The sequence below is a fragment of the Ranitomeya variabilis genome, chromosome 7 (genome assembly GCF_051348905.1).
Source record: "Ranitomeya variabilis isolate aRanVar5 chromosome 7, aRanVar5.hap1, whole genome shotgun sequence".
In the NCBI taxonomy this organism is placed as follows: domain Eukaryota; kingdom Metazoa; phylum Chordata; class Amphibia; order Anura; family Dendrobatidae; genus Ranitomeya; species Ranitomeya variabilis.
This window is the reverse complement of record NC_135238.1, coordinates 226,828,029-226,853,468: the sequence shown is the minus strand read 5'-3', so window position 1 is coordinate 226,853,468 and position 25,440 is coordinate 226,828,029. Positions and strand designations below refer to the sequence as shown.

The 25,440-nt window shown below is 38.2% G+C and overlaps 1 protein-coding gene across 5 annotated transcripts in view; it reads right to left on the bottom strand.

The window, feature by feature from the left end:
- The window catches only part of LRP1B (LDL receptor related protein 1B), a 1,636,337-nt gene that overhangs the window by 4,644 nt on the left and 1,606,253 nt on the right, over nucleotides 1-25,440 (bottom strand). For 2 of the 5 annotated variants that reach the window (XM_077273019.1, XM_077273021.1), the window contains exons 87-92: nucleotides 21,332-21,445; nucleotides 12,872-12,948; nucleotides 11,443-11,533; nucleotides 10,997-11,141; nucleotides 6,951-7,049; nucleotides 116-4,867 (exon numbers count right to left, since the gene is read on the bottom strand). In XM_077273019.1, coding sequence (XP_077129134.1) covers nucleotides 4,727-4,867; nucleotides 6,951-7,049; nucleotides 10,997-11,141; nucleotides 11,443-11,533; nucleotides 12,872-12,948; nucleotides 21,332-21,445 — 667 coding nt within the window. In that variant the 3' untranslated portion in view covers nucleotides 116-4,726. Of the gene's footprint in view, nucleotides 1-114; nucleotides 4,868-6,950; nucleotides 7,050-10,996; nucleotides 11,142-11,442; nucleotides 11,534-12,871; nucleotides 12,949-21,331; nucleotides 21,446-25,440 lie in introns of those variants that run through there. The other 3 variants (XM_077273024.1, XM_077273022.1, XM_077273023.1) reach the window with 3 other exon arrangements.

Here is a 25,440-nt window from a genome sequence, read left to right as displayed (position 1 = left end):
GCCGGTTCCCTCGCTGAGGTCCCGGCTGCGTCGGACAGGTGAGTATAGCGATATTTTTTATTTTAATTCTCTTTTTTACACATTATTACATTAATGTTGTTGCGATACCCGATACCCGATATCACAAAAATATCGGATCTCGGTATCGGAAATTCCGATACAGCAAGTATCGGCCGATACCCGATACTTGCAGTATCGGAATGCTCAACACTACTCAACTGTAATATTTTTTTTTACAAAAATATCAACTTATGTTATTTTTAACATTACTTTTAAGCCATAACCACAATCATCATCATATATATTTTTTTTAAATCACGTTGAGCTTTTTAACTTTGTAACTGTTCCCACCGGGCTGTAGCTAAAGCCAACGATTAAAAAATGACTATTGAAAAGATATAACTTTATTACTAGGACAATCTTATTAATAAAAAGCGAGCAATTTTTCAATTTGCAAATAATTTAAGGACCCAAAAACAGTGCCACTCTCAAGTATAATCTGTGTCAGGTGTTGCAGCTTATGGTCATTCAAGTAAGTGGGGCAATAACAGACACAACCCAGACATGAGAGATGCACTGTGGCTGGAAAATAAGTAGACCATTTGTTCTAATCTTGGAAACTTAGTTACTTAATGAAGGAAAACAGAAGTTCCAGAGTTAAACATTAAGTTCTAATAAATTAATTCACGCTTTATGTTGCTGTAGAGCATGGGAAATCATGGTGAAAGTTCAAAGTCAGTGTTGTCCAGCAGGCAGAACGCCATACTAGATAATGTACTGTGACTGTAATTCCAGATTTTCTCAGCCTGATTGATGGGTTTCATGACCGGAGCTGCCTCATAGGCATAAATGACTGTTGAGTTTAAGTCAAAAAATTCATGGCCGAACTAGACATTATGGTCTGTACTCAGCACATGGATGTCAGAATTGTGAAACACCTAAGGCCACATTCACACTAGTATTTGATTAGAACTCTTTTTTTTGGGGGGTGGGGACATTATACGTGTCTTAAGAAAAGCATACGTAAATCTATACTATGAGGGATCCCACTATTTATATGAATTTGTGTCGGTGGAATTAGGATTTATTCTTTATAGGGTTTACACTTTTTGGTGAATATTTGATGTCTGTTCAGATGTTCAGATACAGTAGTGTTCACCATGATAGCAGCCCAATATGACTGACCAGATTAATCACTGTTTTTGGTAAAAATGTTATCACCACATGTCAAACAATTTACTAGTCGGTGCCGTAGAGTCTAAGAAAACCACCAGATTCCGCATTCATGATCTGCAGGTTTCTGAGTCTGTGTATTAGAATAATTAATAGACGGGGAGGTGTTAACAATAATAGCAATGTGGAGATCAATTTAGTGAGGTCAAATATTCTGGGAAGAAACAGGTGTGAATCAGGTGGCCCTTATGTGAAGCCAGGACATGTTGTACATGCATTTCTCCTTGGAAGCCTGAGAAATGTGGGTTGCTCGAGACATTGTTCAGAAGAACAGTGTACTTTGATTAAAAAGTTGATCAGAGAGGGTCAAACTTCTAAAGAAGTGCAGACAATGATCGGCTGTTCAGCTAAAATGATCTCCAATGCTTTATAATGGGAAACCAAACCAGAGAGACGTGGAAGACAACGGAAGACTACCATTCGAATGGATGGTAGAATAGCCAGAATGGCAAAGGCTCAGCCAGCAATCAGCTCCAGGATGATCACAGACAGTCTCATGTTATCTGTGAGGACTGTTAACAGATAGAAGACCCCTGCGTGAAGCTAGTCTCTTACCAAGAATTCCCTGCAAAGTCCCATTGTTAAAAAAAGACATGTACTGAAGAGGATACAATGTGCCAAAGAGCACATCAACCTGCCTAAAGAGAAAAGGAGAAACATTTTGTGGACTGATGAAAGTAAAATTGTTCTTTTTGGGTTCAAGGGCCGAAGGCAGTTTGTCTGACGAGCCCCAAACTCTACATTGAAGCCACAATACATCCTGAAAACAGTGAAGCATGGTGGTGCAAGCATTATGATATGGACATGTTTCTCTTACTATGGTGTCGGACCTATTTACTGTATACCAGGGATCATGGAGCAGTTTGAATATATTAAAATACTTGAAGAGGTCATGTTGCCTTATGCTGAGGAGGATATGCCCTTGAAACCCTAAACACACCAGTAAACAAACAAAATCTTGGTTCCAGTCCAACAAAATTGAGGTTATAGGGCAACCAGCCCAATCCCTAGATCTTAATCTGAAAGAACACTTGTAGGGTGACATTAAAAATGCTGTTTCTGAGGCAAAGCCAACAAATGCCCAAAAATTGTGGTGCGTAGTCCAAGCCTCCTGGGCTGGAATAACAGGTGACGGGCCAGAAGTTGGTTGAATCTTTGCAACATAGATGTGAAGTCGTTCTAAAAAAACTGTCTGTATACAACTAAATATTAGGTTAGTGATTCACTGGAATGCTAAATCCACAAAAAAGTACATATTGTGAGTTCGTAAAGACAAATGCAGACACTGCTATTTTTTTGAACTGCCCAATGTTCATTTTTTGTTTTTTTCTGTAAAGTAGTTAAAAATCATCTACATTTCTCTTCATATTTTGAATTAGAAAACACTGTGCAATGTTCCCGATGCTGGAAATAAAAACTAGTAAAAAGATTTTGTGATCAACTCATGTTTTTGAACACACTGCTATTATGTTGAACACTACTGTACTTTTGCAGGTATTTCCCTTTTTTAAAAATATTTATTTGGCTTAATAGCTTTGAAAAGTTGCTAAATTTTGATGCAATTTGGAGTTGTGCCAAAACTTTGCAACTTTTGTTGTTTTAAGCCAATTTCTCATTTTTATTTTGGTAGAGATTGGGCGAGAACGAGGCATGACAGGGGCGTGACACCACAGCTCATGCAATTCATGATGAGATGTGGCATTCCCTACATCAGAAATCTCACTCCAGTCCATGACTGGAATAAGATTGTGGCATGTAAAAGAGTCCACCATTTATCATATGTTCCAGATTCATAACGAAGCATCCAGCTCTGCATGATTCAGGAGCATCTGACTTCACCATGCTCTCTCATAAAGGTATTCGTGAAAATTGCAAGTTTTGATAAATTGGGGCCTTTATAATTGGGGTTCCTAAAAAAAGAAACCTGATCAAAAAAACATCAAAATATACTAGTGTAAACCTTATTTTGGTCTAATAACCAGTAATGTATACTTAAAAATGTGATTTTTTTTTTTAAAAAAACTTGATTGTGTTCTGGATGCACCTAGCACAGAATAACTGAAGAATTGGGAAATACATACTAAGCTCTCAAGAAAAATGCAAATATTATAAAATGCTGTAAAAAAGACAAATCTAGGCAAACAATGAAATTCAATTTAAAAGGGACCTACTGTGTTAAAAATGTACTATTAACCTGTAGATATGGGCTAATCGGCAGGTTGATAGCATTCTAAGGCTACCCGGCATTCACACTGAGTGCCCATCTGGAGGAAATTAACTTTATGCCTACCGGTAGACAGCGCAGCATTGCGCCAGCTGTCAGTCAGTAACAAAAAGTGTAAACCCTATAAAGTTACAGCAGCCCCTCACTATCCATTGAACGGAGACTGAAGCCAAGTTGGTCACAACTCTATAACTGAATTCCCAAGGTTGCCAGGAGGCATAAAGTTCATTTCCTCCTGGCAGCGGGACTCTCTCGGTGGGCGCCGGGCAGCTTCAGAATGATATTAACCTACAGGTTTATCCTATATCTGCAGGTCAACAGTGTTTTGTTACATGACAAGTTCCCTTTAAAGCCATTTTGCACATGAACATATTATGGGTCTGCATATCAATGCACCTATCAAGCCCTAGAGTAATGCTGTGTGAATCCTCCTGAAAAAAAGTCATGACATGGTCAACCGAATGCCGTACTAGAGATCAATTTCCCCAAGTGGCTTTGCTGCCAGTCCATCGGCTATGTAGTACCGAGTTACAGGCTTTATCCACATGGCTAGAAGAGCCATATTTGCTAATATTTTCCTAATTCTTTATGCAGACAGAAGGTCTGCATAAAGAATTAGGAAAATATTAGCAAATATATTGTTGTACGTTAGATTTGTTTTCTCCTAAAAATTCTACTTAGCCTCACACCAAATATTCTGATTGCTGAGTTCTATTATTTGTGAACTATTCTAAAGAAAGACTGATAAACATCATCAGCATGTATAAAGAAAATCATGGTTGACAGCCAAGTGCTTGTCTATTTTGCTATGGTAGCCTAAAATCTACGTCCCCTATCACACAGAACACTGGATTTCCATTGGACCCAAGAGACGCTCCGGGTCCATGTTTCCATAATTCAAACCCATGTCAAAGAAAGTTCCCATTTCTTGTAATTTTTAAAAAGAAAAAGCTAATATTGAAAAAAACCTGTTCTTATAAAATGGATTTCTCGTTGCCCTTCCTCTACGGAGGAATAGTTTGTCCTTTTAGGATTTGAAGAAATAAAATGATTTCCTATAACAGCAGCATTTATAGTTTAAATCGTACTGTAGTGCAGTTTATTTTTCATAAAAATACCATACAAATGGTCAGTCTAGTCATCAGCAAAACAAAGAAAATGAAAAAAGAGGTAATGCTGATGACAAAACAATTATAATACTGTTGGTACATAGAAAAGTAATATTTTATACATTTATACAGAGTATAAAAGGTAACGGAACAGCAGGTATTAAGCCACAGTCTCCCGGATCGTATTTTCGATTTTCTTTGGAAGAAGTTCTCGTCTTTCTTCTACGCTGATTAAGGAATTCCGACAATTGTGTCCTTCCACAAAAAGTTTTGCATAAACTGGGTTGGAGTAATTTGTTGGCTGTGAAACAATAAATGGAGAAAGAAGAAAAAGTTACTGTAAAATAAAGTATAAATCACAGTTGTAAAACATAGAGTTGATGATGAAATACTCTGCTTATCTTGTGCTGATCTTGAAATAAATTACTTTTCCTCTAGGCTCTACATATCCTGAATTGAGTTGTTCCTGATGATAAGTTTGTGAAAATAACATGATTTCTTGACACTTTTGACAGGAGTTCTTTATGGTAAGTGTGTCTATATGTGGGGTGCTATGAAAATTGTCAAGAATGTTGCTAGCTTGTCACCAAAATGTAATGAATTTGTATTGTGACATATTTACAAAATTTGGAAAAAGTTGAGATTGGACACATCTTTGCATTTCATTTTGTAGGCTAATGGAGATTGTAAGCTTGCAGATGGACAAATCCCGGATGGGAGGTACCGTATGTGTCACTGAGGTGGCTAGCCTTGGCGGTGTAGAACCCAGAGATGAAGGCACCAGCAAAGATTGTTGGGCTTGGATTTTGGGTCTGGGTTTTAGGAATGACTGGAAGAGCAGGGTGGGACTGGTAATTCCCATTCTCCTATCCAGTGTTTGCAGCCCTTTTAAAAGGCAACTGAGCTGCCTCATTAGGTGTCTGCGAGTAGAGGTGGAAACACCTGATATACTGGTCTGCTCTGCTAGAGGCTGACTAGGTCTGTGAAACCTGTGTTGGGTATATGGACTGTTTCATATATTTTGTACATTTATGATGGAGAAAGACTGTTTTTTTTCTGTTCTGCTGGAAATTTATACACTTCAATAAACCTCTTTTAGTCCAAGAAACTAGAAGTTTGTGTGAACGCTACTAGTTTCGTACAAGCGAGTGTATCCTTACAAGATGATCAGAAAGATTTGCACGTCACATCAGCTGCCTACCAGAGCCTTGTAAACTGCCTCCTACCTACTAGAATCCCCGACGCCTCTTCTGATTTGTAGGCCCAGCGTGACATCATTGTGGCAAGAAACACATGACAATGTGTTGGGCATACTAATCAGAAGATGCTTCAGAAGTTCTGGCAGATAGGAGGCAGGTAGGAGGGCTTTGGTCAGCAGAATTATTGATGTGGCCAGTGGACCAAAGTCCTGTGAATCTTTTTATTCAAATCTAGTGGCCCAAACGAAAACCAGATGGATCCCATATATATCAATTGGATGCCTCTGCCTCCATGTGTTCCATTAGTCTGTTTCAATAGGAACAGACAAACGGGAAGGATATATTGACATGTAAACATAGCCTAATATTGTTGCGGCTTTTTAAAAGTGTTGGCCATTCTAGTGTACAATTTTCAAATATATGTAATAAAAATTAAGCCTTTAATAACTAGTTAATGAATTATTATTGGATATTCTGCTTCATTGTATCTGAGGCCATGGCACCTATGTTGCATATCCTTCTGCCTCACTTCTGACTGTTTCATAATATGGGCGAACTTGAACATGTGCCAATTTTCTAAGCTGCTCTTGCAGGTCCTCATCAGGAAGGAAACTAATAATCTGTATGTGCATGCATTTCATCTAAGATTGCGGACTGAGATTTTTCATTACTTTTTCTTCCATCTGTAGCCATATGGATTGAAAGACACAATTGTGGGCAGGCGGAGAGTATGAGAACCAGAGGAAGTGGCTTTATAGATTCAGTTGCATATACTAACATTTAATATTTGATATATTTGGAAATTGAAGATCTAAAGAGGTCAACTTTAATAATAAAGCATCTCTAGTCCACTATGTCTGTATATTGTATAGCTATAGGCCTGATTTTTAAGGATTTTGCGTTTTTTTGTTTTCTCATAGTCTCATAGACAAATCAAATATATAAATACCTGTTTTACTAAAGTGCAAATTTGGCAATGCCAAGGTGCCATAGTACCCAAATATAAGATAAGCAGGCTTTCAGATGACCAAGTTAAACAAATAAAACAAATATAACCACAAGGAACATGAACACAAACACAAGCACCACTGGTTCAAGATGAAATTGTAAAATTAAACTTAAGGGAAAAATTCAAATAAACCATGCAATGAAAATGCATCACATAGCAGGCGATGTCCTTCTCACCCCTGGTGCTAGTGGTCCTTTCAGATCTGAATTTAGGTAGATAGGCGGTGCGTTATGGGCCAATTTGAAAGCTGCGGGCCCACCTGCTATGAACCTGGACTGTATGTAAATAATACATATATTAATTTCAGAGAATTATGAAACCTTACCATATCATTTATATTTCTCAAAAAAAAAATATTTTTTTCTTGTGAAAAATTACAAAACTGATTTCTTAAAATATATTAATTACATATAAATTGATAGAGCTCCAATGTAAAAAAAAACCCAAACACATATTTTGTACAAATTCAACAGATCGCCATTGTGCTGGATTCTAAGGGACAGGAAGGGGTTAATAAAAACCATAAACTGTTATCTCCACCTGTCCTATTGCCATGGCTCCCCAGCCAGTCACTCTACTTAAGCCTACTTCTTGTTCTCTTCATCTTCTGGTGCCACTGACTGGTGCTATGTAGTCACTTTGGGCACAATGCATGTCATTATTTGCCTAAGGTCTAGTTAGTGGTGATGCCGGAAGTTCTGGAACAAGAAGTCTAAAATGAACTGGATGGTGAATTGCAGTAGCAGAAAGTATATGGGGAAGCTGAGGACAGGTAAGTACAATCGATTAGTGTTTTATAACCACCATCTCAGCCCAATAAATTTGAATTTCCCAAAATTGGAGTGAATTTCGAGAGATTTGCTCAACTCTTCTCCAGCCCTCTCCCACCAGGTCCTCTGCCCACCCATACCACTTTGTCACTGTAAGAAGGGAAGGGAGGGGAGAATATGCAGAACTCATAAAATATATACCCCTATTAGCCAAACAGTGCCAATCTATGATGCTCTTTCATAGGGTGACAGAAAGGCATAGGCCGATGTGAGATCCGCTTAGATGCCCATCGGAGAGATTTCAGCCATACTACCCACATTTGAATAAAAAAATGTAGTCATTATTTAGAGAAAACAAAATTACTGTTACATATTTGAAGAGTGTTAAGAGGAGATAATATGCTGCTTGTGTGCCAAATGGATCCACCGAGACTTTCCCGCAAATCACTAGCTAGGCAGAAGAAGCTTTTATGTTCTGAAGCTTGATTTAAAATTGTTAAATGACTGTAAAGTACAATATGTTATTCTTTGCCCTGTTTTGTTATTGAGTCCATTAGACCAAACCTGTCATCTATTTCCACTTATTTTACCTTCCCAGGCAAACCATACCTATACATAATGAGAAATGATTTCAATAACAAGCATAATAAGCTACATAAGAAATAAAGGTTTTGCTCTCAACGTAAAAAAAAATGTAATTTTACTTTGGCATTTAAAAAATGTTTGGCCGAATACTGAACATTTTACTTTCCAGCTATATGTGTGGCAGATACAATTAAACCAATGAGCGTAGTCAGTGCGCTAAAACGATGTGAAGGTACACGTGAATGCAAACAAATTAAATGGAAAGGTTAAATTGTATTTTATTACTCCGGGCCTAGCAAAGAATCGGAAAATAACTTTCAAAACTTCATCATCATTTATTTATTGTTCAGTTTATATGTAAAGTAATAATTATTTCTGTAGGGCAAATCAGAATTGTTATTTTATTTAATAATTTTCATCTTCTCTGTAAAACGAAGAAAAATGAAAAGTTATGCAAGGATTAAAGATTATATTCCTCTCTCACACAAGGCAAAAGCAGGGCATTTTGGGATAATGATATTTAAAAAAAAAATTGCACTGCGTTTAGATGCATTATTTCTGTTACACATTGTTATTCCTTCCCCTGCTTTTTTCATTCTCTCTCAGAATGTCCATCTTATGGGTTCAGTGCCAGTGAGGAGAAGCCACTTTTAGTGGCCAGCACAATAGTATGACTTACTGTACTGTACTTGTAAGAGAATCCAAGCTACAGATATTTCCTCCGTCACCTTTCCTTCCAACATAATCTAAGATGAGTGATCCAACGTGATCATTTTTAAAAAGAAAAATAATGTCACTTTGTTGGGAGATGTTTATGATGTAAGTGCCTAAAGGCACATCCAGACCGCTGAAAAGCTTTGTGAGGAAATAATGACCAAGTAAAGAAGTTTCTTTTCTAATCAGCGCCCTAATTAGCGCCCTAATCAGCTGTACTTTTCCTTCTTTAAAGGCACATCCAGACACAGACCATTGCAGTCCAATAGCTCATAACTTATGAGTCATAAGTAATGCAAAATTTCACCTGTTTTGGAGGTGATAATGGCACCCTTACCTCTTGTACCCCTGTGAAGTGCGTAGGTTGCACAAATGGTGTGTCCATCCCGCCTATTAGTGAACACCTAGTTGTTGGGATGTTAACTGCACAGTCAATAAATTAAGGAAAAGGCAAGGGTGGACACAATTGAGTAAAACTTTCCACAAGCATTTTTGCATTTTCTTTAAAATATTCAAAAAATATTCCTTATTTCATATCCAAAAACATGGCACAAAGATATATTGGGGTCACTCCACCTGCAGGTTGCTCGAAACACAATATATTTATTCATGCCTTCTTACTTAACGAAACTCATTAAGAGCGATGTGGGAATGTTTGCACATGGTACATTTACGTTATACCATGAATAGTGTTGAGCGATACCTTCCGATACTTGAAAGTATCGGTATCGGATAGTATCGGCCGATACCCAAAAAATATCGGATATCGCTGATACCGATACCCGATACCAATGCAAGTCAATGGGACACAAGTATCGGAAGCTATCCTGGATGGTTCCCAGGGTCTGAAGGAGAGGAAACTCTCCTTCAGGCCCTGGGATCCATATTCATGCAAAAAATAAAGAATTAAAATAAAAAATATGGATATACTCACCGGTCCGGCAACCCCTGGACCTTACCGATTGTAACTGGCAGCCTCCATTCCTAAGAATGAGGAGTTTAAGACCCTCGATGACGTCGTGGCTTGTGATTGGTCGCGTCAGCGGTCACATGAGCGGCACGCGACCAATCACAAGCCGCGACGTCATCGAGTGTCCTAAACTCCTCATTCTTAGGAACGGAGGCTGCCGGTTACAATCGGTAAGGTCCAGGGGCCGCCGGACCAGTGAGTATATCCATATTTTTTATTTTAATTCTTTATTTTTTACATGAATATGGATCCCAGGGCCTGAAGGAGAGTCTCCTCTCCTCCAGACCCTGGGAACCATACACTGGTAACTTCCGATTCCGATTTCCGATACCACAAAAATATCGGAACTTGGTATCGGAATTCCGATACCGCAAGTATACTTGCGGTATCGGAATGCTCAACACTAACCATGAATAAAAAATAGTGATGTTCAAAACGCGTAGGTTTTGTCCTACCCTACTTTGTGGTCTGTTTCTATGCCATTTTACTGGTTATAAAATAACGATTTTCACAAATATTTTAAAGGAAAGACTGGATTGTGTTGTAGAAATTTTTGCTATATTTTGTGACATCCTACCTATCCTGTAGGTTCCCAAAATTCCGACATACTTAACACAACGGATGCAATGTTGGATTATATTGTCAGCTAAGCATTTCTAAACATATCTTACATGTTTGCTTTTTTGCAATGGTTGGCACTAGTGATGCGTGAATGTGCTCGGATAAGGTGCTATCCGAACATGCTTGGGTGCAAACCAAGTGACTTCGGCATGCTCAAAAAATATGGTCAAGTCCCCGCACCTGCAAGTCTCATGGCTGTTCGACATATGCATGGATTGCATGTTTGTTAGAAAATGAAGAGGAGGTCATATAGAGTATACTTTTCTTTATAATAAGCCTACGTGGTTCTTCTTTTAGTGCTCCAAAGTCATTATGTTTGTTTGTGGGACACAAATGGCACAAGGAGGAAATCCCATTTCCCTTTTTTCTATTGAACCTATGATGCTTATAAGTTGCCATTAATTGGTTGCAATTGATAGATCTTAAAATACTTTTAGGAAAGCTAAACCTATAAATAAAAGGGATTTATTAGGACATTCATCCTTTTTTTGCTATGGTGCAAAGATCATCACATTACAAGTCTAAGCCAAGTCCAATCAAGTCAAGAAAACAGCTACTTTACCTTGTCTAGTTCGATGATGAAATTTGGGTCTAGTATCGTCCCATCGTTGTGGTCATGGTCCACCTCATACATGTTATAAGATGGATTTCCAATTTCAACATTCATTCCTCCGTTGATTATTGGTTGTCTTCTGATAGTTTTTGCCCTACAGTTATTTTGTTAAAAAGAAAGAAGAAAAACGTTAATTTGAAGAAGAAACTTCACATTGGGGTTTTAGTGATTAATACTGCTAATCGAGAAAATATTCTATCAACTTGTAGAAACTTAAGAAAGTACAACTAATTTAGAAAAAGAATTATAGGACTGTGTTCACATGATTATATTTTTTTCTACAATCGTGGTGTTAACACTACAAATGTGGCAAAAGTATGCAACTTGTTTCCAACTTGTGAAGGCAGCCTAATAGTATGACAACCACTCTATTTTATTTCTTGAGCGTAACTTACCTTCTCCTTCTTTTACATAGTATGAGCCCGATAACCAAAGTGGTTATTAAAGTCACAAGTAGAACAAGTGGTACAATAATTGCAATACTTCCTATGAAGAAGGATAAACGTTGATATTAGGAAATTATATATATATATAAAAAAAAAATGCAAGAGTACTTGCAAAATACTGTATAAGAACAACTAAAATTCTAAGAACTGTAAAACTGGTGGTACATCTTTAGTTTAGGAAATAAATATAAAATCAGTTCGTCTTTCATTAGTAACCAACATATTGGTTTGTGCCATGGATACCGTAACATTAATAAATATAAACTAAATAGAGCTTTAGCTTAAGGTCACAAGACCATTTTCTCTCCATCCGAGAAAATTGGTTGAGTGGGAGGCAATTTTCTCGAGAAAATAAAGATTCTCCATCTTCTCCACTATGTAAGCCTGTGAAAATAAGACTACACTCAGATGTCATCCGAGTGTGGCCCAAGGGACCCATAGACATAAATGGGCAAGGGCCAGCAGATTCTTGGAGGCAAATCATGCCCTGAGAAGTTAGAGGGTAAAATTAAATATGTACACAGCACTATAGAATAATATTGGAACAAGTGCTATCCATGAAAACCACTTGCATTGACTTGCTGCTATATTTTCCCTGGACCGACTTGATTAGAGGAAAATATTGGACATGCGCACGACCCCACAGAATAAAATGTTTTGACGGATCACACTTTGATCAATAGTATGGTCATGTGCACGGGCCCCTAGGAGGGACTATCATAGTCTGAATAAAAGCCAAGGTAGGGAATTCAGCGGTTATTTTGTCTGGATAGTGAGAAGTGGTCACAACTCAAAACTTAGGCGTTAAATTAGTGATTAGGCACTAAAATACTGAATAAACAATACAGATAGTGTATGACAGGATAGCAGTAATGAATATCTATAATCTGTTTTACCCATAACCATATTCTTTTTTTTTTAGTTTTTTATTGCATTCATTGTTTAGGTAAAATAATGTGATATATAGGTTTTCGCCAATATGGATGCAGTCCGGTGATCTTCACTCACTCATTGACTTGCATGGTGTTGAATCAAACTCGGATATGCAGCCATTTTTATCTTGGACAGTCTCTGTCCTACTAAAAATTGGACATTCGCATGCCCCATAGAATAACAGTGTTCTGAGTGTGATCCAATGATTTGTCGGATCACTTGGACCGATAATACAGTCGTCTGCACCTGCCCTTAGATGGGAAGATCCAGTTAAGAAAAAATTCTAAATAAATATCATCCTATAGATAAGATAGTAAATATTGCACTACACTTTACTTAGAACTTCTTACTCATAATTACTGTTAAGTCCGGATCTTGTTCACATTAGAAGAGCAGTTCAACAATACTTTTGCAGCCACGGTGGACGCTAATTTGAGATACTTACTTGATCCGGCATTGTCAGACTTACTGCTCTTGGGAGCCGGCCTCTCGCACTGCTTTCCTGACCAGTTGGCTGAACATCTACAAAGATCCAATTAAACAGTGAAATTAATGAATGCCAGCTGTGAGCCAACTAACCTGCTAAAAAGTATGTCATAAAAGCTCAACAATCTGAAAATCTGACACGTAATGCAAAATATAAAGAATGAAGCTTTTGTTTAAGAAGATTTGTTTCAAACTTTTGCAAAATGTTGAATCAGATCATGTTAATGTCCAATCATTAACTTTCATTTCCACCTTTGATATAAGCCAGAATAGAAATTTGATTGCAGGCACCACCGTGAATACTTTATGGCTCTGCCAGACTGTTATTCGCTATATTATGCATTGACTAGAACCCAACTATTGACAGTCAATGATGCTAGAATGACTACTAAATGACCTTGGTAGTTGTATAAAATTTAAAAAAGGGGCTATTTTTTCCTACCTAGAAAAAGCACCACCGATGTCTTTGCATTGCGCTTGGACTGCAGATAAGCTGCATTCACACCCAACTTTTCGACAAGAAGGCACTTTTTTTTCTTCTTAGTCAGCCATTTTACATCTTAGAGGCAAAAGTCCTAAATGGGGTTGTCCAGGATAAAGATACTGTTGATCTATGCTTTCGATAAGTCATCAATATCACATTGGTGGTGGTTAAAGCCCCAGTGTCCTCACCAATCAACTGTCACCTCTAGCAGAGGCCAATGGAAGTTCACAGTGCAAGGACCTATAACACCACAGCTGTGCTCACCATGTCGTGACTAGTCTTACCTACTACAAAGAGGGAAAGGAATCCAGCAACAGATCCATCAGCAAATATTTATTTAAAAACAAAAATATTTAATGTATAACATGGTTAAATTTATGGTGTAAAACCATTAGTTTAAAAAAAAGGCAAGTAACCTAGGAAACTCATGGCCTAACGCATTTCAAACCAACTGGTTCTTATTCATAGTTCAGAGTATTCTCACTCGTAAAAAGCGTAAGTCCATGAGTTTCCTGGGTTACTTGCCTTTTTTCTAAACTAATGGTTTTAAACCATAATTTCAACCATGTTATTTATTACAGATTTTTGTTTTTAAATAATTTTTCACCAGTGGATCTGTTGCTGGATACATTTTCCTCTTTGATGCTCGTTTGCTGCAAACACAAACTTCATTCTGTGCACAGCCATTGGATTCTACTGCGGTGAGCTGGATTTTTTCTACAAAGTTTTTTTTCTCTTACCTACTACAGTCAGCTGACATTCACTTCAATGGAATCTGAGCTCCAGTACATGAGAATGGCTAGTTCAGAACTGTAAGCTTCTGGATCCTTCAGTCTACCTCATATTCAGGTATCAGCTGAACATGGAGATGTTGGGTGTCAGATCTCCACTAATCTGATATTGATTCTTAGACAGTCAAAAATTGATTGCAGCTGGAGCCCAGCTGTATATAATAACTAGGCTTCAGCAGAGGTCTTAGGAGTACAATGGACATCATAGTAGATATATCCATCATGGTGTGGAAAATATCACCAATTGATAACGGCTATACTCATCATTCAATAATTCCTATCGTCACCTTTGCCAACCACAACAAATCAAATTTTGCTGCTCGATCTTTCATGTTATTAATATACAGCCATGAGAAAAACTATCAGATTCTGATGCAACTGAACAATCTTTAGAAGTGCTTTATCCTGGCAACTCTACCACACAAACCTACGTGTTTAGTCTTTTTTAATTGTAATGTCATGAACTTAAATAATTCACATGTTAAGGCCTTTAGATTCTGAGCTGTAGCTCTTGGGTTTTTTGCATGGCCATGGTCTGACCTTTGAATTTGCCAGGCTGTCCATTTCTGGATAGATTGAGAACTGTCTGAAATGTTTTCCACTTGTTAATAATCACTTAATGTAGAATGGCGGACTCTAAATTATTTGGAAATGACCTTAAAACCCTTCCTAGATAAAAGGAACAGCAACAATTTCTTCTCCATGATCATTGCTGATTTCCTTCCTTCATGATATTCGTTCGATGCATGACTGTATAAAAGCAGAAGTTTGGACAGTTCGCTGGTCTGGAGGATTCGGTTAGTCACATTACAAATGAATAATTAATAACGGGCATTTGATTGGCAGTACCAAGCTGTTACTTGCCATCTTAAAACCTACGAAAGCAGAATGGGTGTACTCAATTTTTCAAACACTGCTTCTGAATTTGGGCTTAGTTTTTGGACAAAAAAATAATTACACAGTGTAATTTATCATGTGTTGTTGTCCATTTGAGGTTGTATTTATCTAATTTTAAGACTTGCTCTAAGAACAAGCTTTTTTTCTATTATGTCCTGATACATAAAAACATAAAATGTACTTTGCTTTTCTCATGGCTGTATATGGCTATTTTTTAATTTATGTGCATATTTCCTTTAAGGTATTCTTTTACAAAATGATTTTGTAAACACTTGCAAGCAATATCTTCTCCGTTGATTAACCATGATGTTTCCTTAAGACTGCACAGTAAAATGTGTTTCATGCATACATAAGAAATAACATTGAGCTATCGATGAAGGAGATGAAACTGCGTAAAGCCTAGCTGTGTAAATCAGTAGATTACATTTCCATGATGTAACTAGTCTGTAGGTTGCAAGATAAGGAATGCATTTTCTAGAGCAGTGGTCTCCAACCTGTGTCTTTCCGGCTGTTACAAATCTACAACTCCTACAAGTGTCACAGTTGCTTAAACAAGTATTTCCATCGTAGAATATGATGGCATATCATTAAGTTATAGCATACAATTCTAATCATTGAGGATCCTGGGCAGCAGTCACATATTATGCTCATCTAAAATCAGCTTTGCAGTCTTACAAATAATCAGCATCAGTGATGAGCGAGTGTACTCGTTGCTCGGGTTTTCCCTATCATGCTTGGGTGACCTCCGAGTATTTATGACTGCTCGGAGATTTCGTTTTCATCAAGGCACCTGAATGATTTACAGCTACTAGCCTGCTTGATTACATGTTAATAGCCACAAGAACCTCATTGACATATTGTTGTCAACACAAAAGGGCTATAGTTAGCCCATACAGATACAAAAAGAGTTTACCCACTCTGGAAGTTATATATACAAGGAGGAACAAGAGCTTTTAGGTATGCTAGATAAAAAGCCATATTTTATTGAAAGTTTACAAAAAAATCTTTAAATGTACAAATTATGAAAAAAAGCACAAACAAAGTGAAACATATGCAGAAAAGAAACAAGGGTACCAGAAAACCACCAATTGCAACTGCCCGATTGTGCCAAGAAATCAGTCCTTCTCTAAAGTGCTTGTGCAATAAAGTCTTAGCACCGCCTGGCTTGCCTCCCTCACAAATAGGGTTGAGCGAAACAGATCGGACATTTTCAAAAGTCGCCGACTTTCAGCAAAGTCGGGTTTCATGAAACCCGACCCGATCCCACTGTGGGATCGGCTATGCGGTCGGCGATCTTCGCGCCAAAGTCGCGTTTCATATGACGCTTTTCCCGCCATTTTTTCAGCCAATGAAGGAGTGTGGGCAGCGTGATGACATAGGTTCCGGCTTGCTTTGTGCGGCGTCACAGGGGGTAAAACCCCCATCTTAACGTTTGGGACATAGCGATTTGCACAGTGAAACACAAACTTTGCAGGGACGGAGGAGAGAGAGAGAGAGAGAGAGAGAGAGAAAAAAAATGCCCATTGACCTGCATTGAGTTTCGTGTTTCGGTTGGCCCCCGACTTTTCACAATAATCAGCCGATTTCACACGATCCGACTTTTGAGACAGTCGGGTTTCACGAGACCCGACTCGATCCTAAAAAAGCAAAAGTCGCTCAACCCTACTCACAAAGTATATAAAGTAACTTGGGTCAAATAAAGCACTATGCGGGAAAACAAGCACTTACCACAGGCAGAGATTGGAGGTCCCTGGGCCGAGTGTTAGGAAGCCCCTAACAGGGGAGGCAAGCCAGCCTGTGCTAAGACTTTACTGCACAAGCACTTTAGAGAAGGACTGATTTCTTGGCACAATCGGGCAGTTGCAATTGGTGGTTTTCTGGTACCCTTGTTTCTTTTCTGCATATGTTTCACTTTATTTGTGCTTTTTTTGATTATTTGTACATTTAAAGATTGTTTTGTAAACTTTCAATAAAATATGGCTTTTTATCTAGCATACCTAAAAGCTCCTATTTGATTACATGCTGTGGGGATTCCCTAGCAAACAGGCAACCCCTACATGTACTCAGCCTGGCTAGTAGCTGTAAATCATCCAGCTGCCGCGATGAAAACTAAATCTCCGAGCAGTCATAAATAAAAACCTGAGAAACGAGTACACTCGCTCATCACTAATCAGCACCACTTCTTCTGTTATCAGCACAGTGTCGGTTGTCTTCTGCATGTTTTGACCTGCCAGAACACTCCAGCATTTGCTGGGTGAGTCGTAAGTCACAACTCAATGTAAATGTATGAGGGCCAGAATGAAGCCAGAACGAGGCTCTTATAAACTTACATTGAGAGCATGTGACCGTTACCTTTGAGTTTCAGTAAGTCAAAAGTTGGGGTCAAAAGATGGCATCACAGCACCGAAGCAGCACCAGGAAGAGATGAAGATGGCGGCTGGTAAGTTTAATTCTAGGGTCAGGGAGCTTAGATTAGTTGAACCACCTCTACACTGAAATAAAAACAAATTTCTGGAGTGGTGCTTTAAGCCTGAATTACAAGTCCATCCTAAAATATTCTCATCAACACCAAACACAAAACTTATAAGGATGTGTCCAAAAATAAATACTTTATCCACTGTTTTGATATTGATAAACTACACTTAAAATTGGCCATTACTATCAGACCAGTAGAGACTGACATCCAACGACCCCAACAATCAGCTAAAAGAGCATCTCTGACACTGGAGGACCCAACAGCCTATGGTCGAAGGCACTCCATGGAATGTGAACACTTGCAAACAGATTGCATCTAAAATTAAAGATAATCACTGTTGAAAGACTTTCAAAGAAAACAAGCTCTGAAAATTCATATTGTCTCTCTGAACCCCAGAATTAATATGTCAAATGGAACATACATAGTAGAATGTTCTGTCTAATAAAGGTGCACACACATTCAGGGAACCAAAGCCACACAGCTAAGAAACTGTCCAAAGTAATGGATTGCTTTATGGGCAAACATCATTTTTCCTTAGACTTTCATTTCATTGCAGATTGCTAGTTGGATTTCTGATTGCTTCCCTTTCTTTCTTTTTTTATTTAAGGGTCTTGACCACAGAATGCAAAGTCTTATTCATCATTTGAACAAATGATCAACAATCAGAGAACACATAAAAAACGAATCACGGGAGGTAAGCTGTTGTTGGATATGCTAACTAGGCATATGATTGAGTGAACAATATTTTACTTTGTCTAGAAATGAAAAATGAAATCTGGACTTTAACGAAAAGATACAAAAATTGTAATAAACATGATTTTAAAACAGTAACAGTGGTCTCTGACTTTTATATTATGTTTAAAGAATTTTATTCAGAAAAAAAGTCTTTTGGTCCAAGTTCAACAAATAGCAGTACGTCTGAAATATATTTATTGATGTAGAATTGACGAGCTTGTGCCCTGAGGTTTTGGATGAGTTGTTAACTCGGCACCCTGAATCTATTTAGATACAATGATTTTCTGCACCAGAGGAAGCGTCTCCGAGCTACAATTCCAACACAGAACATTCCCATTACTTTCCTGACTTAAACCTCTTGTACACTGCAGAGGCATGAGATTGGAGCATATAGTATACTGTATATTGCACTAATTAAGTATGAGTCCGGCAAAAAAAAATCAGTGGTATATAGAGGAGACTATAGAGTTCACTAGTTTTGACTCAGGAGATATTGAGAATGGATAGGGTTGGCCTTCAGAGATTTCTTTATAGTCAAGCTAAACCATGAAAGATGTATTCGGAAGATGCATAATAATTGCTTTAATGCAATTAAATACTCAGTTAAAAAAAATAAAGGATTTTCCCAAAATTGGAAGCGTGAAGGTAAAAAATAATGTTTCTTACCATTCCAATGCACTGCCACTCCAACACTTCGACACTGGTCTCTTCACCAGACCAGAAGTGATATCATCCTTTTCATCAATTACCTCAATGCTTGGACCATTGACTGGCTGCTGAGTCAGGTGATTGATAAAGACTTACGGTAGTTGTCACTCAACCAGAAGAAAAAATGTAATATCCATCACATCGGTCAACTGACACTACAGTCAATTAGTGGTGCCAGCATTCATTTATAGACAGGGTGTCATCACTCTTTATATTCCGACAGAGACCAATGGAGTGGCCGCATTTGAGCAGGGAACATTAAGTAGCAAGTAATCCCTATGGGGCTGTAGCTTAGGGGCAGTGGCCAAAAAAGGTCAGTGCTTACAATCTCTGTGGTATATAATCTGTAAGCACTGCATTGAGGCCATCTGGGATCCTTGGAGCATGCTGTTAGCTCCTGAATGCATCTCTCTCTCCAGCACAACCGCACATCCTGTGCTGCAGAGGGAATGGTGCCTCATATAGCAACATTGAAAGCATGCACAATTCAAGCCAACAATGCCTGTCACTCAAGGAGGAGTGCCTGCCCCGCCACCACCCAGCAATCATGAAATCGGGAGGCTAGAAAGAAGCACATTCCCGAAGATGTCATTTGAGAAGAACCCTTTAAAGGAAAAAAAGAGTTACTTGGTAACAAGACAGCTTGCCAAGGATGACTGGTTGAAGATCACTGCTAAGCACAAGATTATGAATAAATAAAGGTCAATTAATAAAGCGGCAGGAATGGTTTCAAAAGTAACAGGCTGCATTCATAAACTAAAAAAATTATAAAAATTTGCATAAAATTTTACACAACTTTACATTTTTCTTTTTATCTCAAATGTAATTGCAAGATGTTTTTAAGAATAAACTGGACCCAGGTCTTAAGGGAACACTAAATCAATTTGACCCATTCCTGTTCTTTTGGAAACCATCCCTTGGAGTCACATACACAGTACAAGCAGAATAAAATATCATGCAGTTTAGCAGATGATGGTGAGGAATATCCATGTCACATTCTCAAATCCCTGTCCCCTCAGCTTGGCTATCGGGACAATTCCAATCAGGTAAGGATATTTCTGCCATTATTTTTTCACATACATTAGGGGTCCCCAACAAGTGGCTTTGGAGTGATATGTAGCTTACGACCCCCAGCTGTGTGTCATATAGTGATGGCCTTAGGCATTGTGTCCAATACAACACAGATCCTGACAATATTGTTGATACAAATAACCCACTAATCAATGCCACTTTGGATTGTCTAATATCAATTTGTCAAATGTCACGTCAGTTAAACTAGCTGCAGACGACCGTGTATTCTCTCGTCTCTCGAGAGAATCAAGTCGATTATGCAAACCGTGCTCTGATCAAACTCTGATAGTATAGTGCGACTGAATGTCTTTGGATGAGGAGAAGATGGAGAAAAACATTTCTTCATCTTCTCCATTGTGTCAGTCCGTGGATATCATCCGAGTGCAGTCCGATGATTTCCACACAATCGTGGACTTGCATGGCCGGCTGCAATTGAATATTAGATAAAACTCGGGCATGCAACAAATTTTTCCTTGGACAGGCTTGGTCCAAAAAAAAGATGTGACATGTGCATGGCCCCATAAACTAACATTGGTCCAGGTGTGATCTGGTGTTTTGTCGGAATGCACTTGGACCGAAAATATGGTCATCTGCACCTGCCCTAATGCCGTGAGGAGGAATTTTGGAGCGCCAGAAGTCTAACATTTCTCACTTATCCTTTAAATAATTGATAGATCTCTTTTTTGGAATAACCACTTAAAATTGATCATTCAATACAGGCAGAGAAAAAGTCAACTGCTCTTCTAAGCCAGAACTGTGCTCAAAACTGTTGATGCTTTCCGGATTGAAGTCCAATAAGCACAAGGAAAAAATCTCCCCCATGGTATAAAAAAGTAACATTTATACTTAGAAGAAAAAAATAATTGGGAAAAACCATTGATTCTACCTGCAAAAATATCAATTGGGAGTGGAATTGTCCTTTAGCTCATCTTTGAAGTATTTTTTGAAACCAGTAAGATAATCCTACACACAACATTTTTTCCAATTAACAACATCTAAAGTTGACAATATAATATAACATTCATATGGAAACATCACAAATGAACTTAGGGCCACAAATTAAACAATTAAAATCAACAAAAGAGAAACCTTTCTTTAAAAAAAAAAAGCACAGAACATTGCGCGAGTTGTCTTCCATGTTAAAATAAAAAATATGAGACATGTCAGGTTATTGTTCATGGTGTAAAGAAAGTTCCAAATGATGAACAGAAACGGTGTCAAAACAAAGAACAGCGTTAAGTGGAAGGTTAAACCTACTTGCATTTCGGTTCATTAAACGCTGTTAAAGTGCAAATTCCCTCATTCTGACAGTAGTAATCACAAGGGTTCATTTTCTGGTCACAGCGCTGACTTTTAAACCCCATAGAGCATCTGTAGAATTTCAGTAAGACACAACTCCAATGAATAGTCTGCCAGTCTCTCCAGTATCCTAATGTTTCTCATTGACAATGGATGGAACATCAAAAAGTTGTGAGCTAAATTGTTCAACAACAGATCCACTCTCCCCAAACAGTCAATGCATAGTTTACTCCAGAGCCCATACTGGGTGGCCACCATTTTTTGGACTCAACCAATTCACTAGGAACTTTTGTGTCTACAATTTGAAGCTCTAATATGGGTCATAAAAAAATGAATACCATGGAAACTTAAAGTGGTTGTGCACTGCAGGATAACATCTTTTTAATACCCCCAGGATGTAACATAAAATAAATATTCTAAGTACGTATCTCCCAGACCTGCACTGTTCTTCCTACGTCAGACTCTGTCCACCTGGTGACCACATAAGATAAAAAATATCACACAAGATTGACTGGGTGATGTTTATACCCTTCCTAACTATTCTTTTTATAGTCTTATTGATTAAAGCATATACTGAAAAACTATTTTATAACTGGGGTTGCAATATACTATTTAGTGGGTGACTAGTCATGGTGGAATTGTTCTCCCAGACTAATTGTCCCATGTTATCATGTCCCTGTAGATGTGAGTAACATAATTTGCAAGAGTGCTGTCACTTCTGGCTTTTCGTAAATCTCTGCCTCCCTGGCAATATGCAGTAACTCAGGTGTATGCACTCGGCTTCATCGGCGTATTCCATGTGTGATGTAGGACACTGCTGGCCACCAGATTTGCAGAGTTGGCAGTTATGGCTGGCTAAGTTTTGCGTCATGGCTACCACCCTGGACATTCACAGAGTTCTGATGAAGCCTATAAATGGTTTGTCAGGAAAGGTATAAAGACAGCAATAAATACAAGTAGGCGGCTTGGGGCATTTGGTGTATCTTTTTCCAGCGTGTCTTTCATTAAGATTGGCAAGCAGAACGCCAATCAAGTAGACTTGGACTGGCCCAAAGGAGAACTGGAGAATTCTCCGGTGGGTCCCTGTGCAAGAGTGTGCAACCGCCCTCTTATACGAGCAGTACTTGGCACAATATAATTGAATCACTATGTACAGACAATGGTGGCATCTTATTCATTTAGCAATCTACCCAGTTAATTGTTATATAAATTTGAGATTGAAGATAATGTTACATTTGCATTCAGTTGAAAAGTGGGGCCATGGAGGTGGTTACTGATGGACCCTTGGCGCCCCAGTCCGATGAAATAAAGCGAATGTTCCAGCTTCTTCTAAATAAAATATAAATCTTTAATCCAAAAGGTTAAAATAATGCATGCTCCTAGGATCTTACCATGAGTCCCGTGAGGAAAGCGACGAGTTTCGACTGCAACAACAGTCTTTATCCAAGCTTGGATAAAGACTGTTGTTGCAGTCGAAACTCGTCGCTTTCCTCACGGGACTCATGGTAAGATCCTAGGAGCATGCATTATTTTAACCTTTTGGATTAAAGATTTATATTTTATTTAGAAGAAGCTGGAACATTCGCTTTATTTCATTGTACTTTCACGTCTCATCAGGACTGGGTTCCGTGCTTCTCTTCAGGATCGGTGAGCTGGCTTTTTGTTTCTTTTTCTATACCCCATTCCGATACTGGGGCTTACATTTTTGCAGTAGATCAGAAAAATATATCTCTTGGAAGTTATAATATACAGATAAAAAAAAACTTTCGATAATCACATTCTGTGCCCATATTTAGACTGTATTTTGCCCAAATTTTCTACTGGTGTGACTAATAGAAAAGTCATTTGTTCCTAGGGAATTGATTGTTACATCCTTGCAGATGGATTTGCTTTGCTTTCATGCTCAGACCAAAAAATAGTAGCCTTCCATGGAGTAGTTATTAGTTAACTTTCATGTTTAGAAAAAAAAAAATAATAATTTTGCAGCAAAGCTATTAAACTTGAACATTAAGGAATAAACAGCACAATGTTACACGGCGTCATGTTTTCACATAATCACAATATGTAATTATTTCCATTTTCTTTATATTGCAGTTTGATCATTTGTATTAATTGTTTTAGTCGGAGTTACATGATTATTGTTTCCTCCGCGACTATATTCTAGGGCACATTTCACAAAAGTCTGAAAGAATACAGCAAATGGAAAAGCAACAGAAAGATTGAATATCAGCTGCCAACAGTAATAAATTTACTCAACACCTTTCAAATGTCTTTGCTCCGGCTTTTGTTTAGACATTTTTTTTTACCTATGACTTTTTATTTCTCCGTTGCTCTTCTGACTGCAATGAGCGAGAAGCCGTTGGTCGATGGTGATGCATTTAATGGGATAAGTATAGATGTAACGTAGTTAACATCCTTTCACCTTGCTAGCCTTACTGGGAAGGAGACTAAATGGGAAAAAGGCAATTAACCTTGTGACCTTACTTTTTCATCCTTCTTCAAAGGTGAACTTCAGCACCCCTTTAAAAAAAAACTACTTAATAGATACAGTGTTCCTTACCTCTGATCTCGGAGAAAACTGAAAATGGGAATACGTTTTGTTTTATAGGACGCTTTAACCTTCCATTGCAGGAGATAGAATGTGATCTCTTTTTGTAAAAATCCAAATTACCTAAAATTTGAACTTAAATTCTTTTTAAACCTAAGCTACTACTATACAATATTTTGGATTACATAAGGCTCTCGAGAAAATTACACTAAGATATATTGATATCCTTTTGAAAATACGTGTTTTCTGAGATATTAATAAAATTGACTTCACCCTCCTTTTTATTTATGATTAATGGGACTGATAGAAATATGTGAGTACTGCACTTGACTTTATCCAGCAGTCCCGAAAACAATGAATGGAGCAGAGATTGACCATGCGCACCTCTGCTGCATTCAAGATGGAGCTGCAGATCCTTGTTCTCAGGGATCCAAAGCCACAGTCTCAGGAATCACTGGGGGTCCCGGTGGTCAGAACCCCAGCAATCATCAAATTAACAGCCAAATTTTTGATAGGGAGTGAACTTTTGGGGACAACCCTTTAAACTAGATCTATTACTGGTACTTAGATTTAAAAGGGTACGTTGACTACTAAACACTTCCAACTAGATAAAATATGCATAAAGGTTAGGGAGTAAACACTAAAACTCTTTAAAAGGGTTTCCCAGTCTTAGGCTATAAGTCTGCAGTAACTTTATGTTACTGCAGACTTGTGTATCCCCACACCATGTGCACATCGCGCTATGAGTTTTTTCCGGTGCCAGATAGCACGTGTTCAATTTGCATTCATATGGTCACATAAAGACTAGATGTGCGCTGCCTCACTCATTGTCTAGTCGAAATGTGGCTGGAAGTGTGCAAATCGCATGCTTGCGGTCATATGATCGCCACACCTGGCACCGAAAAAAACTCACAGTGTGCTGTGCATGCGGTGTGAGAATCCATAAGTCTGTAGTCTAATATATTAACTGCAGACTTGTGGACTAAGGCCAGACTGTTTATGGCTTTGCTCTACTTAGAGCCAGCCTTGGCCTTAATCAGCCTTACGCTGCACTAATAAATTTTATGAAATATTTGGATTTTTTAGGAATTTTACATATTCAAAAAACAATCGCTAGGATAGTTCATCGGTATGAGGTCGGTCGGGGTCTGAGATGCAGCACCCTTATCGATCAGCTAATACTATCTCCAGTGGCTCTCTTGCATAAGAGCCAAGCTGCAGTTCTTAGTTACCATCATACACACTGAACAAAGCTGTGCTACTTAGCTCTGTTTAATCTTTACATCCAGTCTACCCTGAAGCTTATAACAGCTGATTGGTGGAGTACTGGAACCTGTTATTCCCACCGATCTCACATTGACAGAATGTCAATATTGGATGTCCTTAAATCAAACCAAAGGTGCACTTACACCAAAAGATTATCATTTCATAATTATATTGCGAAGCAACGAGGCTTCAGAGAACTCAATGAATGAGCAAAATGCTAGTTCATCTCAAAAGATCAGCAATCCAGGCAGCA